At 36.6% G+C, this 19,272-nt stretch overlaps 1 protein-coding gene across 2 annotated transcripts in view; it reads right to left on the bottom strand.

Annotated features, from left to right (window-relative positions):
- Positions 1 to 2,728: 2,728 nt before the first annotated feature.
- LOC149579410 (putative inactive purple acid phosphatase 1) overlaps positions 2,729 to 19,272 on the bottom strand; it is an 83,064-nt gene continuing 66,520 nt past the window's right edge. For both annotated transcript variants that reach the window (XM_089832553.1, XM_089832560.1), the window contains 2 exons: positions 3,724 to 4,033; positions 2,729 to 3,283 (listed from right to left, as the gene is read on the bottom strand). In XM_089832553.1, the coding sequence (XP_089688679.1) occupies positions 2,975 to 3,283; positions 3,724 to 4,033 (619 nt within the window). In that variant the 3' untranslated portion in view covers positions 2,729 to 2,974. The remainder of the gene's footprint in view (positions 3,284 to 3,723; positions 4,034 to 19,272) is intronic.

Below are 19,272 nucleotides of genomic sequence, written 5' to 3'. Positions count from 1 at the left end.
AGGACTCTTATTTTCTTGAGGATGTCATTGAGGTTGGGGAATTGGTATGGCAAAGGGTCTAATTGGAATGGTTGGGCTCTACCATGGCATTAGTGGAAATTAAATTAGAGTAAATTTTATTTTAAAAAAAACTATTTCATTCAGCGCATGTAAGAAAGCGAGATATTGAGTCTCTACTCGCCACTCTCCTGACGACATGCACATAAAATTAACCACAATTCGGTAGGGGTCAGTCTAGAATTCCATGGATACTGGAAGTCCAACCATGACATGGAAAATGAAGGTTGATTTTACAACCTGTGGAGTGTCTTATCTACCATTATATTTATAACAGTTTTGTGAAATAGATGCTTTGGAATGTGGGAAAGTCTGGTTGTGAATTTCCGTGTTGGCACCTGTTACAAAGGTGAGATCGGGGAGTTGTATATACCATGGCATATTTAATCCTAGATGAAGAGTCCTCCATCGAGCACTCGCAGGGCCAGCAGGGGTGGACGAGACACAGGAATTGATATACACAAAGAGATGCGTTGAGAAACGAGCATATTAGTACACAAGGGCTAGGGGCCAGGGGATTGCGTTTGTGCTGTCAGAAGTCATCCCAAAAAGATCGGTGCCATAAATTGTGCTGCTACAATGCGACAAGGGTTACAGTGTTCTAATTAGGACGTAATTGATGGTGTTTTTGCACAGATTTTTCTGTGGTTGCAAGGGGCGGACATACTATTTCTGCATAGATTTTTGTGTGGTTACAAATGGCGCGCACACTATTTCTGCACAGATTTTCTTTCAAGCCTGGACAAGCATTGAGTGATTGTGTGAGAGGAAGGATTTGTTTTGGGCAAACAAGCTTCTAGAAATCAATAATTTACCTGCTGACACACATAATAATTCATTCTCCAGCGGCCCAGCCTGGATTTGCTTGCATCAACTGTTGCCCAAGAGGTTAAAATTATGATTAAGGAGCAGCGCCACCGGATTGTGCATGAAATTCTATCGCTATATTTGTGGTTACAGTCTGGTTAATGGTTTGAAGGCTCTGAGTATGTTGTATGATTAAATGATTTTTATGAAAGGAAATGCTCAAAGTTATGAATTGGGAATAGATTAGTGTGCCATAGAAGAGATGTTGTTGCAGGGGACTATGCTCTGCTAAGCTTTGGTGCCTCCGCCACTGTGATTGGATTGTTAAGTCTTTTCTTGTGTCTATGGAGAAAATACAAGCATCAGACAAAAGGTACCCTGGCAAGTATTTTAGACCGTTCCCAAGGCACAGATGCAACTTGATCTCTGTGGAATTGCAATAGAATGTCGTGCCAATGGGCAAATCTAAAAGGAATAGATTGGGTGTATAATGCCTGAAGCTTCCAGGACCTTCTAACAACAGGAAGTGCTGGAAGCTTCCAGATCAATTTACAAGAATTTCTGTTATTTTTTGAATTAAAAAAATTATAAAACCCCCAGCAAAAATAGAAAGGGCCAATAGTAAAAAAGAAATTAATGAAAGAAAAATATTTTAAAAATAAATCAATTTTAAACTTTAGAATTTGAGTAAATGTTAACTGCAAAATTAATTGCAATGAGACAACTGAAAACATTAGTTCCGGACTAATAACAAGGGTTTTAGACTAATTTACAATCTCCACTGCACCTACTCACCTATTAACCACCATCGAGGTTATAACTTTGTTTGAGTTTTACATCGATTATGAGATTCTAACGAAGTTTTTTCTTTTCTCCGGTGTCCTCCTCGTTGTAGATATGCTTCTACGCCATTAACCACAAGATATGAATCAACTCAAGATTGCTTTCCAGAATAGAGGTCAGCAGTTAATATATGCTCATTTAATTTTTATACGAGTATAATGCCGCCAAAATAAATGTCATCTTCTGATTGCATCTCTGAAGATCATCGTCTTTCAATTCTAGTTATTTGAGTTTAAATGAATGCTTAATCTTGCCGGTAAAACTTCTGAATGCAACATGAAACGGTGAAAACGAAAATATGTCTTTAAAAGAAGAAAGTTGTTTGACGAAATTTGTCAATAGAAGAAGTGAAATTTAGGGTAAGATTTCTCCAGAACTAGGGCAAGATTTTACACAGCTCATAACCCTTTGTCTTTTCACATTACGAGACATGTTTTTTGGATTGCTTTGTTATAAATTTAAACTATAATTAATATGATAATTTACTATATAAATTTAATTTTAAGAATGATAATATTATATATTATATATTTTAATAACATATAAAATATTATTATCTATTAAATAGTTAGATAATGATTTACTAGTCATTAAAATATTATAATTGTAAGCAGAATATTGAATTCATCATAATTATAATTTGATAATTAGACAAGATTATATATAATATAATAATATTATGAAAATAACTAAATATTACTTAATTTTACAGTATCATAATTATAATTAATATAATCATGTATAATTAATGTGGATTAAATTATATATAATATATTTGATTTATATTGCATCACTAAAATGAAATGGTACTATTCGTGTCTACTATTATTATATACTAATGAAACTATTGTGAAATTGAATTCATGATAATAAGTTGGAAAAAAATCCACATGTGATTGAATAATATTATATAACACTATTATCCAATAGAATGATAGACAAAGCTATTTGTGTTTTTGAAATAAATTTGTCAAAATGTACATTAGTACAATTAGACAAAAATAAAATAAAATTTCCGAACTCTCACTAATTGAAGCTTTCCCATTTAAAATATACAATGAATATATTGGTATTCTCGAATATCTTTTAAATGTAAAAAAATTGTAGATAATTAAGAACAGATCAGAACTGAACCAAATTATTACAAATATGTCAACTGTCCCCCAAAACCACTCAAATCTTTTTGCCTTTTTTGGGGGTTTCATCAATTCCTTCAAAATAGCATTTGAGGAACAACGATGCTAAACAAAGGCAATAAAGAATAGAATCATGAAGCCAGGGTTGAAGGTGGACAGTTGCCTATGGTGTCACAACCAAGTATGTCCCTGTAGTCTCTCTTAATCCAAAATTGATCATAAACTTTTCCATCTGAGCTTTTCTTATACTCAAATAACAAAGAGGAATGATTGAAAGCTGTGAGCTTCACAAATCCATAATCATAATCTCGGTACAAGCTCCAACTGGTCTGTAAAGTGGTGAACTCGGCCAAGTGTGCTCCACCACCACCAGCTACCACATGAATAGTTGCATTAAAATTACCTGTGTAGAGAGATCTTTCATCACTCACACAATTGCTCTGCACCATTTGAACATGAGGTCTTCAGTGACTATAATAATCTTATCTTACAAGAAAAAATTGAATTTGCCTAGGTAGGACCAAAATTAACCAAAGATTATTTTCAGTCCACAAATTATTATTAAAAGAATTACAGAAACAGTTCAATTAATAGCCATATGATACTAATAAAGAAAATGAGAAAATAAACATGGTTGATGTACATAGAAAGTAAGAAAAAACATTCAGGATTGCTCAACTCAATCTAAATTTATGAACATGATGGTTTTCAGAATATGAGAATGAGGGAAACTTTTGGTAGAACAATATAAAATTATTTTCATCATTTGCGTTATAGAATGCATTAAGATAAAATGATGATGGACCAATGGAAATTGATTTAAAGTATAAATTTTTACCCAATTCACATATATTCATTAGTAATAGAATAAACAACTCACTTGATAAACGGGGCATGTTCGCTCATAGCCATGAATATGACCATAAAAGGCAAGGTCCACCTTATACTTCTGCCATAACAATTGGAGACTCTCTCTTCCCATAGGTTCTTCAAACGATCCTTCCTCCGCATATCCAGATCCAGAGGAGTAGCCCAAAACACGGTGTGCAATAAAGATCAGAAATGGTTGTTTCTGTCTATCAGCAGATGCAAAGCATTCCTCAATAAACTTATATTGTTCCGTTCCCTCCCGCCAGTCCAACTCTGAATTTGCAATGCAGAAATGAAACATGCCATAGTCTGATGAATACCTGAACAGTTATTTACACATATTTATTAGTACACTCAATTGCATAATTGGAACTGTACACAGGATCACCATATAACATTTAATTAAACTTCTTAGCTTCTACTGCTTCCAATGAAGAGTTAAGATACAATTTATTTCTTTATAAGCATTGGTGGTGCAGGTGAACCCAAGCAAGGAAATGATCAAGTGAAGACACAAAGTATATATGAAGGTTCAAAGACATCATTAAGGGTCAATTGGAATGTTTTAAGGCCAATCATGGCCATATGTAATGATCAGATTAATAGCATATGTATAAATTATTAAATCCTAAAGGTCTTGATAAGAACCTTAGGATCAAAATGATGTAAGGGGGGCCAATAGTGCCCATATAAGATTAAAATAAATAAAAAAGGTCTTATAGTTAAGATTTACCTTTAAGAACATTGAGAACAAATTAGAACAAGGTTTGAATAGGATAAAACATTAAATGTAAGTTAGAAATTCAAATTTTTGAATTCTAACAATTAGGAGCATTTTGGAGGGAAAATGGTTTTAGATTCTCAAATACATTAATAATGACCCAAACTTAGTTTGGATCAGTTGGGGAGGTTGTTTACCACGTTATATAACCTGTTCAAGGCATACGGACAGCAGAAGTACAGATTGGAAGCCATATTGTATTTACTGGTTGTAAGGAAAGCAATAAAAAATCTCTATTTTGCAATTTCCATAAGGTTTTGTGATTAAAACTTCATTTCTTATTATGTATATGACTTAAGAACATCATTTAGTATCTGTAATTCATCTTTGAACGTTCTGGTACCATTATTCTTGGCATTCATACCCAGGTTGTTGGTTGGAATAAGGGATTTTGTATTAGTTTTGAACAAATTTTGGTTTCTTTCATGAAATGAGGATCATTCCATAGATTTAAGACCATGATTCCCATGGATTGATCAATACCTAACATTTATTAAGTCAGGCTAACATAATTTTACAGGAAGGTTGAAGATTTGCAGGTGTGCACCATTGTAAAGATTGGGAGAAGGGCACAAAAGTGGTGCCATAAGTATAGCAGCAGAGAAACTAGCCAAAGTAGGTCATGGTTTTATATAAAACAGTCAAAACACTCATCATATACATGGTGTAGTATCAAAGAATAGGTCCTGAAAGTGATTTCTTAGTTGGATTTGAAGAGGCCCTAGGTTTTGGCTCAATTTGGTGAGGGTTTCATAGGAAGCTTATATGGGAAGTTGCTGGGTTGAAACTAATTGAAGAATCATAGTTTAGGATCATATTGAGATACTGTACCAAGTTGTAGGATTGGGGGATAAGTATTCCATATAGTTCCTTTGTAAATGAGGGTTTTTTTATGCCTAAAAAGAGGCCCATAGTGTAACAGCAGAGACATGGTCCAAAACAACCATACCTAATCTTTTGATATGTTATAGAGAAGCCAAAAAGGTATCCAAGTATGCAATTAATTGTCCTTGTGTTTTGGGAAAATTTGGAAAAAATGCAAGAGGACAACATTTGAGGGCTAATAGAGGTTTGTAGACCTAGTAGGCTGGGATGTTTTCTTTTGCCTTGAAGATAGGCTCTTGATATTTGGTAAACTGGTTATTTGGGTTGTATTAGGGTATTCGAAGCCATTATATTCCTAAGGAGTCCTTGGAGAAGTCAGTTAGTTGATTTGGGCAACTTAAGCCTAAAGGTTGTGTTGGGAAACCTTTGGAAAAACACATTGTTTGGAGTATTTTTTCATAGAACTTGGAAGGGCCCGTCTCGCTCTCCATCAATTGGGTTATCTAGGAAACTAAAAGGACAATACTCCATATATGTACTGTCTTTGCATTTCTTTATTCTTCACTTAAGCACCACAATGTTTGTACTCAATAACATTTATAAATGGCAGAATGTCAAGGATAGTTTCTATTTTACTTGGCATTCTGTTTTCGCATATCTCTTGCCTATTCTCCCCAGGTTAATTCCTTATTCTTCACTTAAGCATGGTAATGTTTGTACTCAATAACATTTGTAAATGGAACCATGTCAAGCAAGTTTCTACTATATACTTGGCATTCTGTTTTTGGGTATCTCTTGCCTGTTCTCCCCATCAATTGGTTTTATTATAACATTTGTAAATGGAACCATGTCAAGGGAGTTTCTACTATATACTTTCAATCTGTTTTTGAGTATCTCTTGTCTGTTCTCCCCATGTATATTCCTTTATTCTTCACTTAAGCTTGGTAATGTTTGTACTCAATAACATTTGTAAATGGAACCATGTCAAGGAAGTTGTAAATGAATTAAGCTTCTATCAGACTCTATGTTCTTTTAATTTTAATCACAGGTTACTAACAAGTTAGCACTTTTATTTGCAGGTATAAGAGTAGATGTACCTTATATAATTCTGAGTAATATGTTCAATCTTTAATACCTTCAATATAAGTGATTCGCCTTGTATGTGAGAGCTCAATCTGCAATATTGTTGATCTCTGGTTCTTGATCTGCAATATGTTAATCTCTGTGTCTTGATGTGCAATATGTTAATCTCTGTGTATTGCAAATGCAATATAGATAAGATATAATATTAGACGGAATACAAATGATAATGAGCAATATGATATATGTTGATCTGCTGCTGAAGGTATTCAGCATTTATTAATTTTGATGTCAATACAACAATCATCGGTGCGCATATATATTGATTCCAATGGACACCTTCCAAGATAGGTCATGATCCTCCAGTATCAAAAGGCACGGGTTTCTGATTTGATTAGTTAGTATTAACTAATTAGTCTGATCTACAGGATCAGATTAGTTAGATAGTACTAATTAATTTGTGACTGATATGTTACATAAGAGACATATTGGATTGATTCACTAGACCATCATGTTTGGTATCGAACACAAATATATATGTGCAGATTTCATCTTAGTTTGATATGAAGTGCTCGATCAAATCTAAGATGTATTATCAGACTGAGATTATATATGTATGCAAGTGTATGTATAACATACATGCACATACATGTATAATTTGCAGTCTCTGATTGACGCTATTCAATAACACTCCCTCTTAGCTAGGGAAGACAACTAAGTATGAATTTTAGATATCACCTTACTCGTGATATCAAGGAGTATAATGAATATCAAGTCTCATGATATTCATATATACTTGTTATGGTATGTGCACTGATATCACGTCGCATGATGTCTACCATAACACATGGTGTCTTACCATGATTATCTCATAAGGAACATAATGATTTGAAAGACATCATGTCTCATGATATCTCATCAACATGTCTCAAGAGATCCTACTATCATAACCTACAAAAGATATCATGTCACATGAAATCCATCATGATAGGAAACATTGTAAAGTCGTCACTTCACAATGTTAATACAAGTATACATTATCAAAAAGATCGTCATCTTAATGTAATGTATACATGTAGAGGGCCCATAAGTCATAGAGTCACACATATGACAAAAGAGTTTACACATTTAAACATCATTGAATATATATAATTTTATACATGAAATCAATTTCAGAGACTGAGTCTCAATTATATTTCAATCATACCAAGTTTTTTTCTGAAGTGCTCCTCTTTAACTCTGGAAAGAGGTTTAGTGAGAATGTTTGCAGTTTGATCACTACTATTGATATATTCTGGCTGAATGGCTTTCCTTTCTACCATATCTTTGACATGGTGAAAAAGAATTTTAATATGCTTGGATCGATCATGGAATACTGGATTTTCAGATAGCTTGATATACCTTTGATTATCACAAAGAATGGTAGTAGGCAATAGAGGTTTTCCAAATAGTCCCACAATTAGCTTCCTAAGCCATATAGATTCTCTGGTTCCCAAAGCAGCTGCAATATATTATGCTTCAGTAGAGCTTTGTGCAACAGAGGATTGTTTTTTGCTTATCTAAGAGATCATAGTGGATCCTAGACTGAAATAATACCTACTCTTCCGATCTGCCACACAACCAGCCCAATCAGAATCTGTGAATCCATGTAAATCAAGATCGGTCTTCTTGTATTTAAGGCTGTATCCAATAGTACCCTGCAGGTATCTCAAAATATGCTTAGCAGCAACAAGATGAATTTCACGAGGTTCACACATGAACTGACTTAAAGCATATACTGCGTAGCATATGTCAGGCCGAGTGTTAACCAGATACATAAGTGATCCAATAATTTATCTATAGAGTGTAGGATTTGCAAATTTGGATTTTGATGTAGATTCCTTTAATTTGTGCAAGTTAGTCTCCATGGGAGTGGACATAGGTCTATAGTTCAACATTCCAAATCTTTTAAGTATATCAACAATGTATTTTCCTTGATTCAGAAAGATACCATCAGGTTTCTACCATACTTCTAGTCCTAGAAAATAGTGAAGAATTCCCATGTCTTTCATTTCAAATTTTGAAGTTAAATCTCTTTTGCATTGCGTAATAAGGTGATCTTCTCTTGTGAGTGTCGTCGGTAGAAATTGTGTATCGGCCGATGGGTCCCTTCGAAAAGGAAATTGTGTATCAGCTGACGGGTCCCTTCGGGAAAGTTCTTGTTATGTAGCCGACGCTAAATAGTTTGTAGCAGACATGATGTATCTGGCCGATGGATACCTTCGGGAAGGTTCGTCGGAAAGTATTTATAACCCCTTCGGGAAGCATTGTAATCTTATCTTATCATTAGATATTATCATATGAGAAAAGCAGGATGTACTGTTGATATATGCGAATAATAATAAGAGTTCTTTTGGTTGCTGTTCGTACTCGTGTCTATTTCCTGTGTGCGTTGCTTAATTAATCCATATGGTAAACATTTGGCGCCGTTGCCCGATGGACCTGGTACGCAGGCAGGCGGATATGAATTAAATGCCGAATCAGTTGAACAAAGATAAGAGTAAGCTGAAGGAAAAAGATGACATACGCGTTGTGTAGGAAAATTTAATTTTGGCTCAGCAGATAGAGCATCGAAGGAGATTTCAAAAGATTGCCGATGGAAACAAGAGCGCGGAAGCATTGTTGAATGAGACTCGACAACGGCTTGATTTGGTGAAAGAAGCGAGGGAGGAGTTTCTGAACCTGCATACGCCACGGGAAGAGAATCCTGACGGAAGGAGATCGACTCGCACGGCTCGGAGTGTCGAAGGAGCACGAGCGTGGAGTGACCTCTTCGTTCGAGACATACTTCCGGAACGAATAGCTTCATTTAACGAACCCTCTTCTTCACCAAACAGCGCGGGTGTTGAAAACAGTGTGGAAGCCGAAAACAGCACGGAAGCCGAAAACAGCGCGGGTGTAGAAAACAGCGCGTGTGCGGAACAGTGCGGGTGTGCAGAACAACGCGGGTGTCCACAACAGCGCGGGTGTGCAGAACAGCGTGGGTGTTCAAAACAGCACAGGAGCTCAGAACAACGTAGCTGCTCAAAATAGCGCGGGAGTGCAAAACAGCGCAGGTACACAACAAAATCCTCAACATACAGTGATAATGGCAGGTCCGAAGGAAAAATTGCCTAAATTTGATGGTGATGAGGCAGCTGATCCCATTCGACATTGTAAAACATGTGAAACGATCTGGAGGGCAAATGGCATAACAGATACAAACGAATAGATCCGACAATTTCCCACAACCCTACAGGGTGTTGCCATTGACTGGTTTACTGATGCCGATCCACAGAAATTAAATAGTTGGGATAACATTAAGGAGTTCATCGCAGAATTTCAACTTTTGCGTGATAATGAAATTGTCGCAGAAATATTCAATACCAAGCAAAAGAAGAATGAAACTGTACGGGTCTTTGCCAAGAGGTTGAAGGACTTAATCAGTAAAATGGAGAATAAACCGGCAGATGGGCTCCAGAAAAGATGGTTCATTGAAGGCCTTCACCCGAAGCTGCGGAAGAAAATGAAGATCGTGCCACCATCCACATACAATGAAGCGTACAATTGGGCAATGAACCTCGAAAGTGACCAGAAGACAAAGAAGACGAAGAAGACCAGCTCGTCCGATTCAGATGACGATGCATCCTCAAGAGATGATAGCAGCGATGACGAAGGAAGCAACAAGAAGGTTCGTGCCCTCCAGAAGGACATGATGCGGATGATGAAGGAATTCAAAAACATGAACAAGGAAACTAAGGGCAATGACCTATGGTGCACGAAATGTAAGAAAGAAGGCCATACGAAGGGATCCTGCTCGAAAGATCAATTTTGTGAAATCTGTCAGATCCTGGGACACTCGGTAAAGGAATGCCCTTTCAATTTAAAAACAAGGACACCGCAGCAAGTGTTCTTGTCACAGGAGGCATCCCCGTCAGGAGGGAATGGGAACACCAGTACGGACGGTGCCACATCAGGCGGATACAGAAACAACCGACGCGGTCCAAACAACAACAACAATAACAACAATGGTGGCAACAACAACAATGGAGGAAGGGGTCGAATTCAGTACGATGCGAATGGTCGGCCAATTGTTCAATGCCGTGCATGCAATCTATGGGGTCACTTCGCTCGCAAGTGCACAACGACAAACACACCGAAGTTGCTATGCCGATGGTGTGGACCTGAAGATCATGATGATACTAAGTGTCCGAAGTCTGGAGTAAACTTGATTATCGTAGGGACAGACGAAGAAGAAGTTCTGGCCATCACTCGGAAACAGGCAAAGCTATACCTTGACCCAGCGGAAGAAAAGAAGAGACTAGAGGAAGCAAGGGCAGAGATCCACAAAGTAACACAGGCAGAAACAACACACCTGAAGGACATGCCAAGTACTTCCGTCCGAAACTGTGCAGAACAGAACATTGTACGACAAATATTGCAAGCTGAGATACCCGTCAGGATAAATGATCTGTTGCTCACAATGCCTCAACTCCGTACGACCCTCACAAATATAGTCCCAAGTGCTAAGCAACCCGTAGAGCAAGACAACGACAAACAGGAGGGTACAAGTGTCGAAGATCCAATGTTGTTAGCTCTTTCCTCTGGACGCTATCCGGCGGTTGTTGAAATGGGCATTCTCGGGACCGTACTAACGGACACGATTGTCGATGGAGGATCCGGTGTCAATGTGCTACCAGAGGATACTTGGAAGAAGTTGGGCCGGCCGACATTATGGCCACCTACCTTCCAGCTGCTAACGGCCAACCAACATGGAATCAAGCCATTGGGAATACTCATAGCACAACCAGTGACAATTGGAACACAACCATTCCTGTTGGACTTCGTTGTGATTCCTCTCAAGCGGAAGGGGTATGATGCGATTTTGGGTCAAGGGTGGTTGATACAAGCAAAAGCAAAGCACGATTGGAAGAAAAATACTTTATCACTCGAAAACAAAGGCCGAAAGTATGTCATTGATCTGCACACTCAGATGGTCGAGGACGAAGCCCTCTCGTCAGATTCTGAGGGAGAAGAGGATGAAAAGGGGCAAATTATGGAACCGGATCAGGAAGGAGTTTTACGACTGGAAGGAGATGATGATTTGGATTCAGTAAATGGTCTTTACCACTAGCAGATAGAAGATTACGAACTCTTTCCAAGTTGTAATATGCTAAAGATCGACGAAGGTAAGAAGGAAGAAGGAAATGAATGTCCGAAGGAACACAGAGAAGCCGAAGGAGGAAATGAATGTCCGAAGGAACACAGAGAAGCCGACGGAGGAAATGAATGTCCGAAGGAACACAGAGAAGCTGACGGAAAAAATGAATGTCTAAAGGAACATGGAGAAGTCAAAGGAGGAAATGCGGATATGACTGAAGCTGAAGGACAGAACATACAGTATGAACCCAAAAGAAGGAAAGATTCTATTGTACGACTGCGCAGGAAGAAAGTATTATGTCGAACCACAAATATAGCAGAAAGGTACCAGCAGCAACGAAGACACACGATACGGTCTACACAGGAAACAAAGCGGAAGGGTCTAATAAAAGTTGCAGCAGTATGGAGTGGACGTATTATTGGCAGCCAGAAGGGGCAACTGATGGAGTCCATGCTATGGAGCTTTGGGAACAAACTGGGCGGTATGGAGATGACACAGAACAGGCGTAGCAGGTTTCAACACAGACAGTGGGTGTTAAAGTACGACGATCGGAATAAGATCAAACCAGGCAAGTTCAAAATTAAATGGGTCGGGCCGTACCAGATGCAAGAAGTAAGCAATAATGGAGCAATAAAACAGTGGATGCTAGACAGAAAGGAAGTATTTGATGTAGTGAATAGGTCGAAGTTGAATGTTTGCCATGAAAGAAGTAATGCACCCCCGTGGACAAATAACTGAGAGAAGACTGTAAGTACTGTATATATGTAAATATTGTACATAGTTCAAAAAAAAAAAGAAAAAAAAAAAAAAAAGAAAAAAAAAAGAAAAAGTGAAGTAAAGCACCGTACGGTTTCTGGAAAGCACTGTACGGTTTTTGGGAAGCACCATACGGTTTCTGGGAAGTACCGTACGAGTTCTGGAAAGTACCGTACGGTTCCATATTTGTAGGAGACAACACTGTATGGGGTTTTCGTTTGAAGGGAAAAGGAAGTACGGTTTTTTTTCATATCTGAAGGAGGGCGTACGGTTTTCTAGACAATCCAAATTGTAGTACGATTTTTAAGAATGTACGGATTTCATGTTGTAGTACGGTTTTTAAGGCCAACGTACGGATTTCATGTTTGGAGTATGAATTTCATTACCACCGTACAAATTTTATTGCCACCGTACGGATTTCATTGCTACCGTACGGATTTCACAGTAAAGGGGCACTGTACGGTTTCCACAAACACCGTACGGATTTCACAGTAAAAAGGACTGCCGTATGGTTTTCAATGTCTGAAGAATGGTGTACGGCTTTCCAGATAAATTAATTGTACGGGTTCTCAAGAGGCTGCTGTACGGATTTTTGGAGGAAGATACCGTACGGCTTGTTATAAGCTTGTGCTTCGTACGGATTTTAAAGCACATATATTAAGCATACGGATTTTAGAGCCATTTTTCTGTACGGATTTTTAAAAGAAAGCAGCGTACGGAAATTGCAGTTGGGAATGCGAGGTGATTGTACGGATTTTTCAAGCATATCATGTGTACGGATTTGGATTGCAAGATTACAAATTCTGAAGAGAGCGGCTTTTGCGTACGGATTTCATCACATAAGGGTGACAGGAGGTTTTCTATATTAAAAAAAAAAAAAAAACGACGACAGAATCAAGTTGCTCAGAATGAGTATCAGATGATGCCATAGGAAAGGGGAAGCATCAGCGATTGCCAGAAAGAGTGTAGAATCAGCAAAAAATGACAGAAATGGTGTGTTTCGTGCATTTCTGTGTGGGTTGCGAAGTGGTAATTTGGTCTTGGCAGCGAGGGGCACTGCCCCTCGACCCCCCCTCGGGGCGCTGCCCCCTAGACCCCCAGTCGTTGCGGATATCAGTCGTGGGAGTCTGACCAGTTGAGAAGACTTGGAGCTGCGGTAGGCATGGAGTGTGTGTATCAGAGGCGCTGAGAGTAAGTGTTGGCCGTGAGGCTGTCTTGGTGGATGCGTAGAGAGCTCGGGAGGAGCTGATCATCCAGTTGGAGGCAGTGCAGCGACACTTGGTTCAGTGTACTCGGAATGGGAAGGCAGAAAGTGGCACAGGTGGCTATCAAGGTTAGATGTCAGATTGGCTAAGGTGACAGAGTTGAAGACCAGTTAGTCAGTCAATGTATTTTGGTTGTTGATTTGTCTCAGAAATTTTGTAATAGTCGTCAGGAGACGACTTTTCTTTTTGGGGGGGATGATGTCGTCAGTAGAAATTGTGTATCGGCTGATGGGTCCCTTCAGAAAGGAAATTGTGTATCAGCCGACGGGTCCCTTCGGGAAAGTTCTTGTTATGTAGCCGACGCTAAATAGTTTGTAGCAGACATGATGTATCTGGCCGACGGATACCTTCGGGAAGGTTCGTCGGAAAGTATTTATAACCCCTTCGGGAAGCATTGTAATCTTATCTTATCATCAGATATTATCATATGAGAAAAGCAAGATGTACTGTTGATATATGCGAATAATAATAAGAGTTCTTCTGGTTGCTGTCCGTATTCGTGTCTATTTCCTGTGTGCGTTGCTTAATTAATCCATAGGGAAAACAGTGAGTAATAGGTCATCAACATAAAGAATTAAAATTATCATATCACCATTGATATATTTATGATAGAGATTTGGATCAGCAACATTTTTAGAGAAATTTAATCTCATTAGGTATTTGTCAATTCTTTCATACCAAGCTTGAGGAGCCTGTTTGAGTCCATATAGAGCCTTCTTTAGTTTGCATACATGAGTTTCTGCATTATGAACTATAAATCCTTCAGGTTTCTCCAGATAGACTTCTTCTTCTATTGTTCCATTTACAAATGCAATCTTCACATCCATTTGGTGAACCTTCCAACCTTTGGCTGCTGCAATCTCTAGCACAACTCGAATAGAGGTATAATGGGCTACAGGTGCAAAAGTTTCCTCATAGTCAATGCCTTCCTTCTGTGAGAATCCTCTGGCAACAAAACATGCTTTGTGTTTTTCTATGCTACCATCTACAACATATTTAATTTTGAACAACCATTTGGAAGAAACAACTGATTTTCCCTTCAGTTTAGAAACTATATCCCAAACATCATTTTTTAAGATGGAGTGATATTCTTCTGTCATAGCATCCTTCCAAGCTTGTTGTTTGAGGACTTCATCAACACTTGTTGGTTTAGAATTAAGAATTTCACTCATCAATGCATTATATGTTAGTTTGTGGGGCCTTTTGCTTTTTTTGAAAGTTCCATCAAGTGTTGCAAAATTTTCAACTTCCTTCAAAATTTTCTTAGCCCAAAGTGGTTGTTTCCTTTCGTTGGAATTTTGATCTTCACCAAGACACTCGTTTTGATTCTTTGATTCAGGTGGACTTTCATAAGAAGTGCCTTCAGAATGTTCTAATTGAGTTTTAGGAGTAGAACATACATCTTTGTTTATGGTAAGATTGTGATTTTCTAGCTCATCATAATTCTTTGCTCTTTTAAAAGCAATATCTTCCTCAAATATAATATCTCTACCAAGTTCTATTTGCCTTTGTCCAGGAATGAATATTCTATATGCTTATGATGTTTCACTATATCTCACAAAGATTCCTTTTCTTTTGGAGGGTTCTAGTTTAGTTCTTTTCTCTTTGGGTGCATGAATGTACACCGGGCAGCCAAATATTCTTAGATGACTTATGTTAGGTTTCAGTCCAGCAAAGGTCTCTTCAGGAGTCTTATTATCAAGATGGGAATGTGGACATCTATTTTGAATATAAACAACTGCCCTAGATGCTTCTGCCCAGAAAGAGGAATCTAGATTTTGATCAAACATCATGGATTTTGCTAACTCTACAATAGTTTTGTTTTTCCTTTTAGCTACCCCATTTTGTTGAGGATTGTAGGGTACAGTGAACTCTCTCTTAATCCTAGAACTAATACAATATTCTTTGAACAATTCTGAAGTGTACTCTGTTCCATTGTCAGTTCTCAAGGTCTTAAATTTTCTTTCGGAGTAATTTTCAATTAGAGCTTTGAACTCTTTGAATATGTGTAGGAATTCCTCACATTCTTTGTATTTTAAGAAATATATCCACGTTTTCCTTGAAAAATCATCTATGAAGATTACATAGTATAGGGCTTCTCCCTTAGAGGATGTTGACATAGGTCCACAAAGATCAGAGTGGATTAGTTCCAATATATTTTTGGTTTTACTAGTGCTAGAGTGGAATGATCCTTTGGGGTTTTTCCCTAGAGCACATCCTTTGCATGTTCCACAATGTGAGAAGTTTAATTTGGGTAGTCCAGTCACCAATTTATCTAAGGAATTTAAGGCTCGAAAGTGTAAGTGCCCTAATCTTTTGTGCCTAGATTTCATTTATGTCAGATGATTCAAGGATAAGAGCTTGTTTAGGTTCAGTACATAGTTTATATAAATAACCTTGCCTTATACCTATAAGTTTGGCTTTCTTAAATGTGGTGGATTTATGCCAAGCCAAGACTTTCCCATTCATAAATGTGATTTTGTACCCATTATCTTCAAGAGCTGAAATAGATATTAAATTTCTTTTGATTTCAGGTACATAAAGTACATCCTTGAGTTAAACTTCCATGCTTGATTCTAATTTGATGGTACAGGTCCGTACATCTTTTACAAGATGTGTAGAATCATCTCCGATGGTTACTTCATCAATTTCTTCTACCATAGTTTCTATATTTTCTCGGAATCTTGTAATATGTTTGGATGATCCACTATCAATTACCTAGGTGCTTGATTTGTTTGATACTTGATTTGATAGTGCTTAATAAAATAGAAACTTTTCAGATTCTTCTTGTGAGTTTACTTTTCCAACATGGGCATAAGATGCTTGTTTCTTTGTCCTGTCAGGATAGTTTATAGCATAGTGTCCATATTGGTCACATCTAAAACATTGAACTTGAGAAGTATCTTTTCTATATATTCCTTTCCCATGAAAATTCTTCTTTTTTTTGAAGTTCTTCTTTCCTTTCTTCTTCGTATTTGTATTAAGAACTTGTATGTCTTCATCTAAGAATTTTTGTTTGATTCCTTTTGGTAATAATCTAGCTTCTTCTTGTAGACAATCAGATCTCAATCGGTCTAGTTTAGGAAGTTTTGATCTTGCACCAATGCCTTGTTTGAATGGTTCCCATGAACTTGGAAGGCCACCTAGAGCTGTGAGGAGATAATTCCTTACTGTCTATTTCATATCCAACATTAGACAATTGATCTCTTAATTCTATAATTCTCATAAAGTAAGCATTTACAGATTCACCTTTGTTCATGCTTATGTGATTTAGTTGTGTTTTCAGTGCAAGATTCCTTTCAGTATTATTTATCTCAAATGTGTTTTCTAAGGATTTGATCATGAGATATATAGTTGTTTGTTTTGCTAAAATAGGCACAATGTGACTCCTTACAAAATCCACTATTAATTTCATAGTCTTTTTATTTTCTTCAATTCATTGTGATTTTTCAGGTTCATTCTCAGGCGTAGTACTTTTAATTTTAACAAAGTGAGTCTACTTTGTTTTCATCTAACACCATCATGATTCGTAGCTTCCATGTTGTGAAGTTATTTGCTTCCTCAAGGCAATTCTTGAGTCTTATTGCACTTGTCATTTCAAAATATGAATTTTATATGTTAAAGGTATACAGTCTGAATACTCAAGTTTAATTTTTGTTTGTTATAACCGTGTGCTTTGATGCCATGTAAATGAATTAAGCTTCTATCAAACTATATGTTTCTTTTAATTTTAATCACATGTTACTAACAAGTTAGCACTTGTACTTGCAGGTATAAGAACAGATGTACCTTAAATAATGCTGAGTAATATGTTCAATCCTTAATACCTTCAGTATAAGTGATTCGCCTTGTATGTGAGAGCCCAATCTGCAATATTGTTGATTTCTGGTTCTCAATCTACAATATGTTAATCTCTGTGTCTCGATCTGCAATATGTTAATTTCTGTGTATTGTGAATGCAATATAGATAAGATATAATATCAGATGGAATACAAATGATAATGAGCAATATGATATATGTTGATCTATTGCTGAAGGTATTGAGCATTTATTAATTTCGATGTCAATACAACAATCATCGGTGCACATATATATTGATTCCAATGGACGCCGTTCAAGATAGGTCATGATCCTTCAATATCAAAAGTCATGGGTTTCTGATTTGATTAGTTAGTATTAACTAAATAGTCTGTTCTTCTATAGAATCGGATTAGTTAGTTAGTAATAATTAATTTGTGACTGATATGTTATATAAGAGACATATTGGATTGATTCACAAGACCATCATGTTTGCTATCGAATGCAAGTATATATATATAGATTTCATCTTAGTTTGATATGAAGTGCTCAATCAGATCTAAGATGTATTATCAGACTGAGATTATATATGTATGTGGGTGTATGTATAACATACATGTATAATACATGTATACGCACATACATGTATAATTTGCAGTCTCTGACCTACGCTATTCAATAACAAAAGTTTCTACTATATATTTGGAATTCTGCTTTTGGGTATCTCTTGCCTATTCTCCTCATGGATGGGTTTTATTCTTTGGACTTAGGACATGGACGTGAAATTTGCATGGTAGGTAAAAGTGTTCTTTGCTCCAAAAAAAGATTTGGTGGGCCAGGTCTCATTAGAAACCTTATAAACTTTCAAAAGAAAGTGTAGTTTGCAAGCAAACTTTGTGAACAACTCCAAAATTAATGAATACAAAGGCCTTGAAAACATTTGAACCCAAGAAAAGTTCTTGCAGGGAGATTTTTTTTAAAATTCAATGGGTGTGAAGTGCTTCTCAAGTTCTATAGAGGAATAGGATTGTTAAAAGTAAAACTTCACATTTAAGATGCTTCTTCATCATTCTTTGTTATTATCAATGACAATCATTCTAATTTATTTGTTCCAGGGGTCTTCGCCAACTGGACTCTCTCTCCCTATTTATTTATTATTGTCGCTAAAGGCCTCAATAGATTAATTAAGTCTCGGGTTTCCCAAGGCTTGGTTTAGGGTTGGACTTGGGGTAATGGGCTGTCTAAGCATTCTCATCTCCAGTTTGTGGATGATACTACTCTTATATGGGTTTCTCATCTTCATGGAACCAAATCTTTTATATTGACGTTGGGTATTTATTTAGCTGATTTGGGTCAAAAAGTCAATGAACACAAATCTTTTGTCTATCTTTTTAACACTCTTGAGCATATCTAATGGATTGCCAATATTTTGAGGTTTTAAATCGGTTCTCTTCCCTTCTATATCTGGGTATCCCTCTAGTGTTGGAAGGCAACTTAGGCTATACTAGCAAGACTTGTTTGATAAGTGCAATGTCCCCTTTCTTGAATAATAATATTAAAGCACATAAAATAAATAAATAATAAAATTCAAATTTAAATTTAAATAATCAATACCCAATTTATAATTAATTATATATAAATAAATAATAATATAGGAACAATATCCATGATTAGATAAATTTAAATCTTTAATTTAAACTTATCTATTGATAAACATAATTAAAGTAATAATAAATATAATTTAAAACTGGATTATTGATATAATATGACAATTGAGAAAATACAAGATTATAAATGAATGCATTATCAGTATTATAAAAAATAAAAAGATATGATGTATTAATAATATAAATATATTATTAATATATATATATA

Source organism: Cupressus sempervirens, chromosome 1, assembly GCF_028749045.1.
Source record: "Cupressus sempervirens isolate cs-2001-9-10 chromosome 1, ASM2874904v1, whole genome shotgun sequence".
Classification (NCBI taxonomy): domain Eukaryota; kingdom Viridiplantae; phylum Streptophyta; class Pinopsida; order Cupressales; family Cupressaceae; genus Cupressus; species Cupressus sempervirens.
This window is presented reverse-complemented; position numbering and strand designations above follow the sequence as displayed.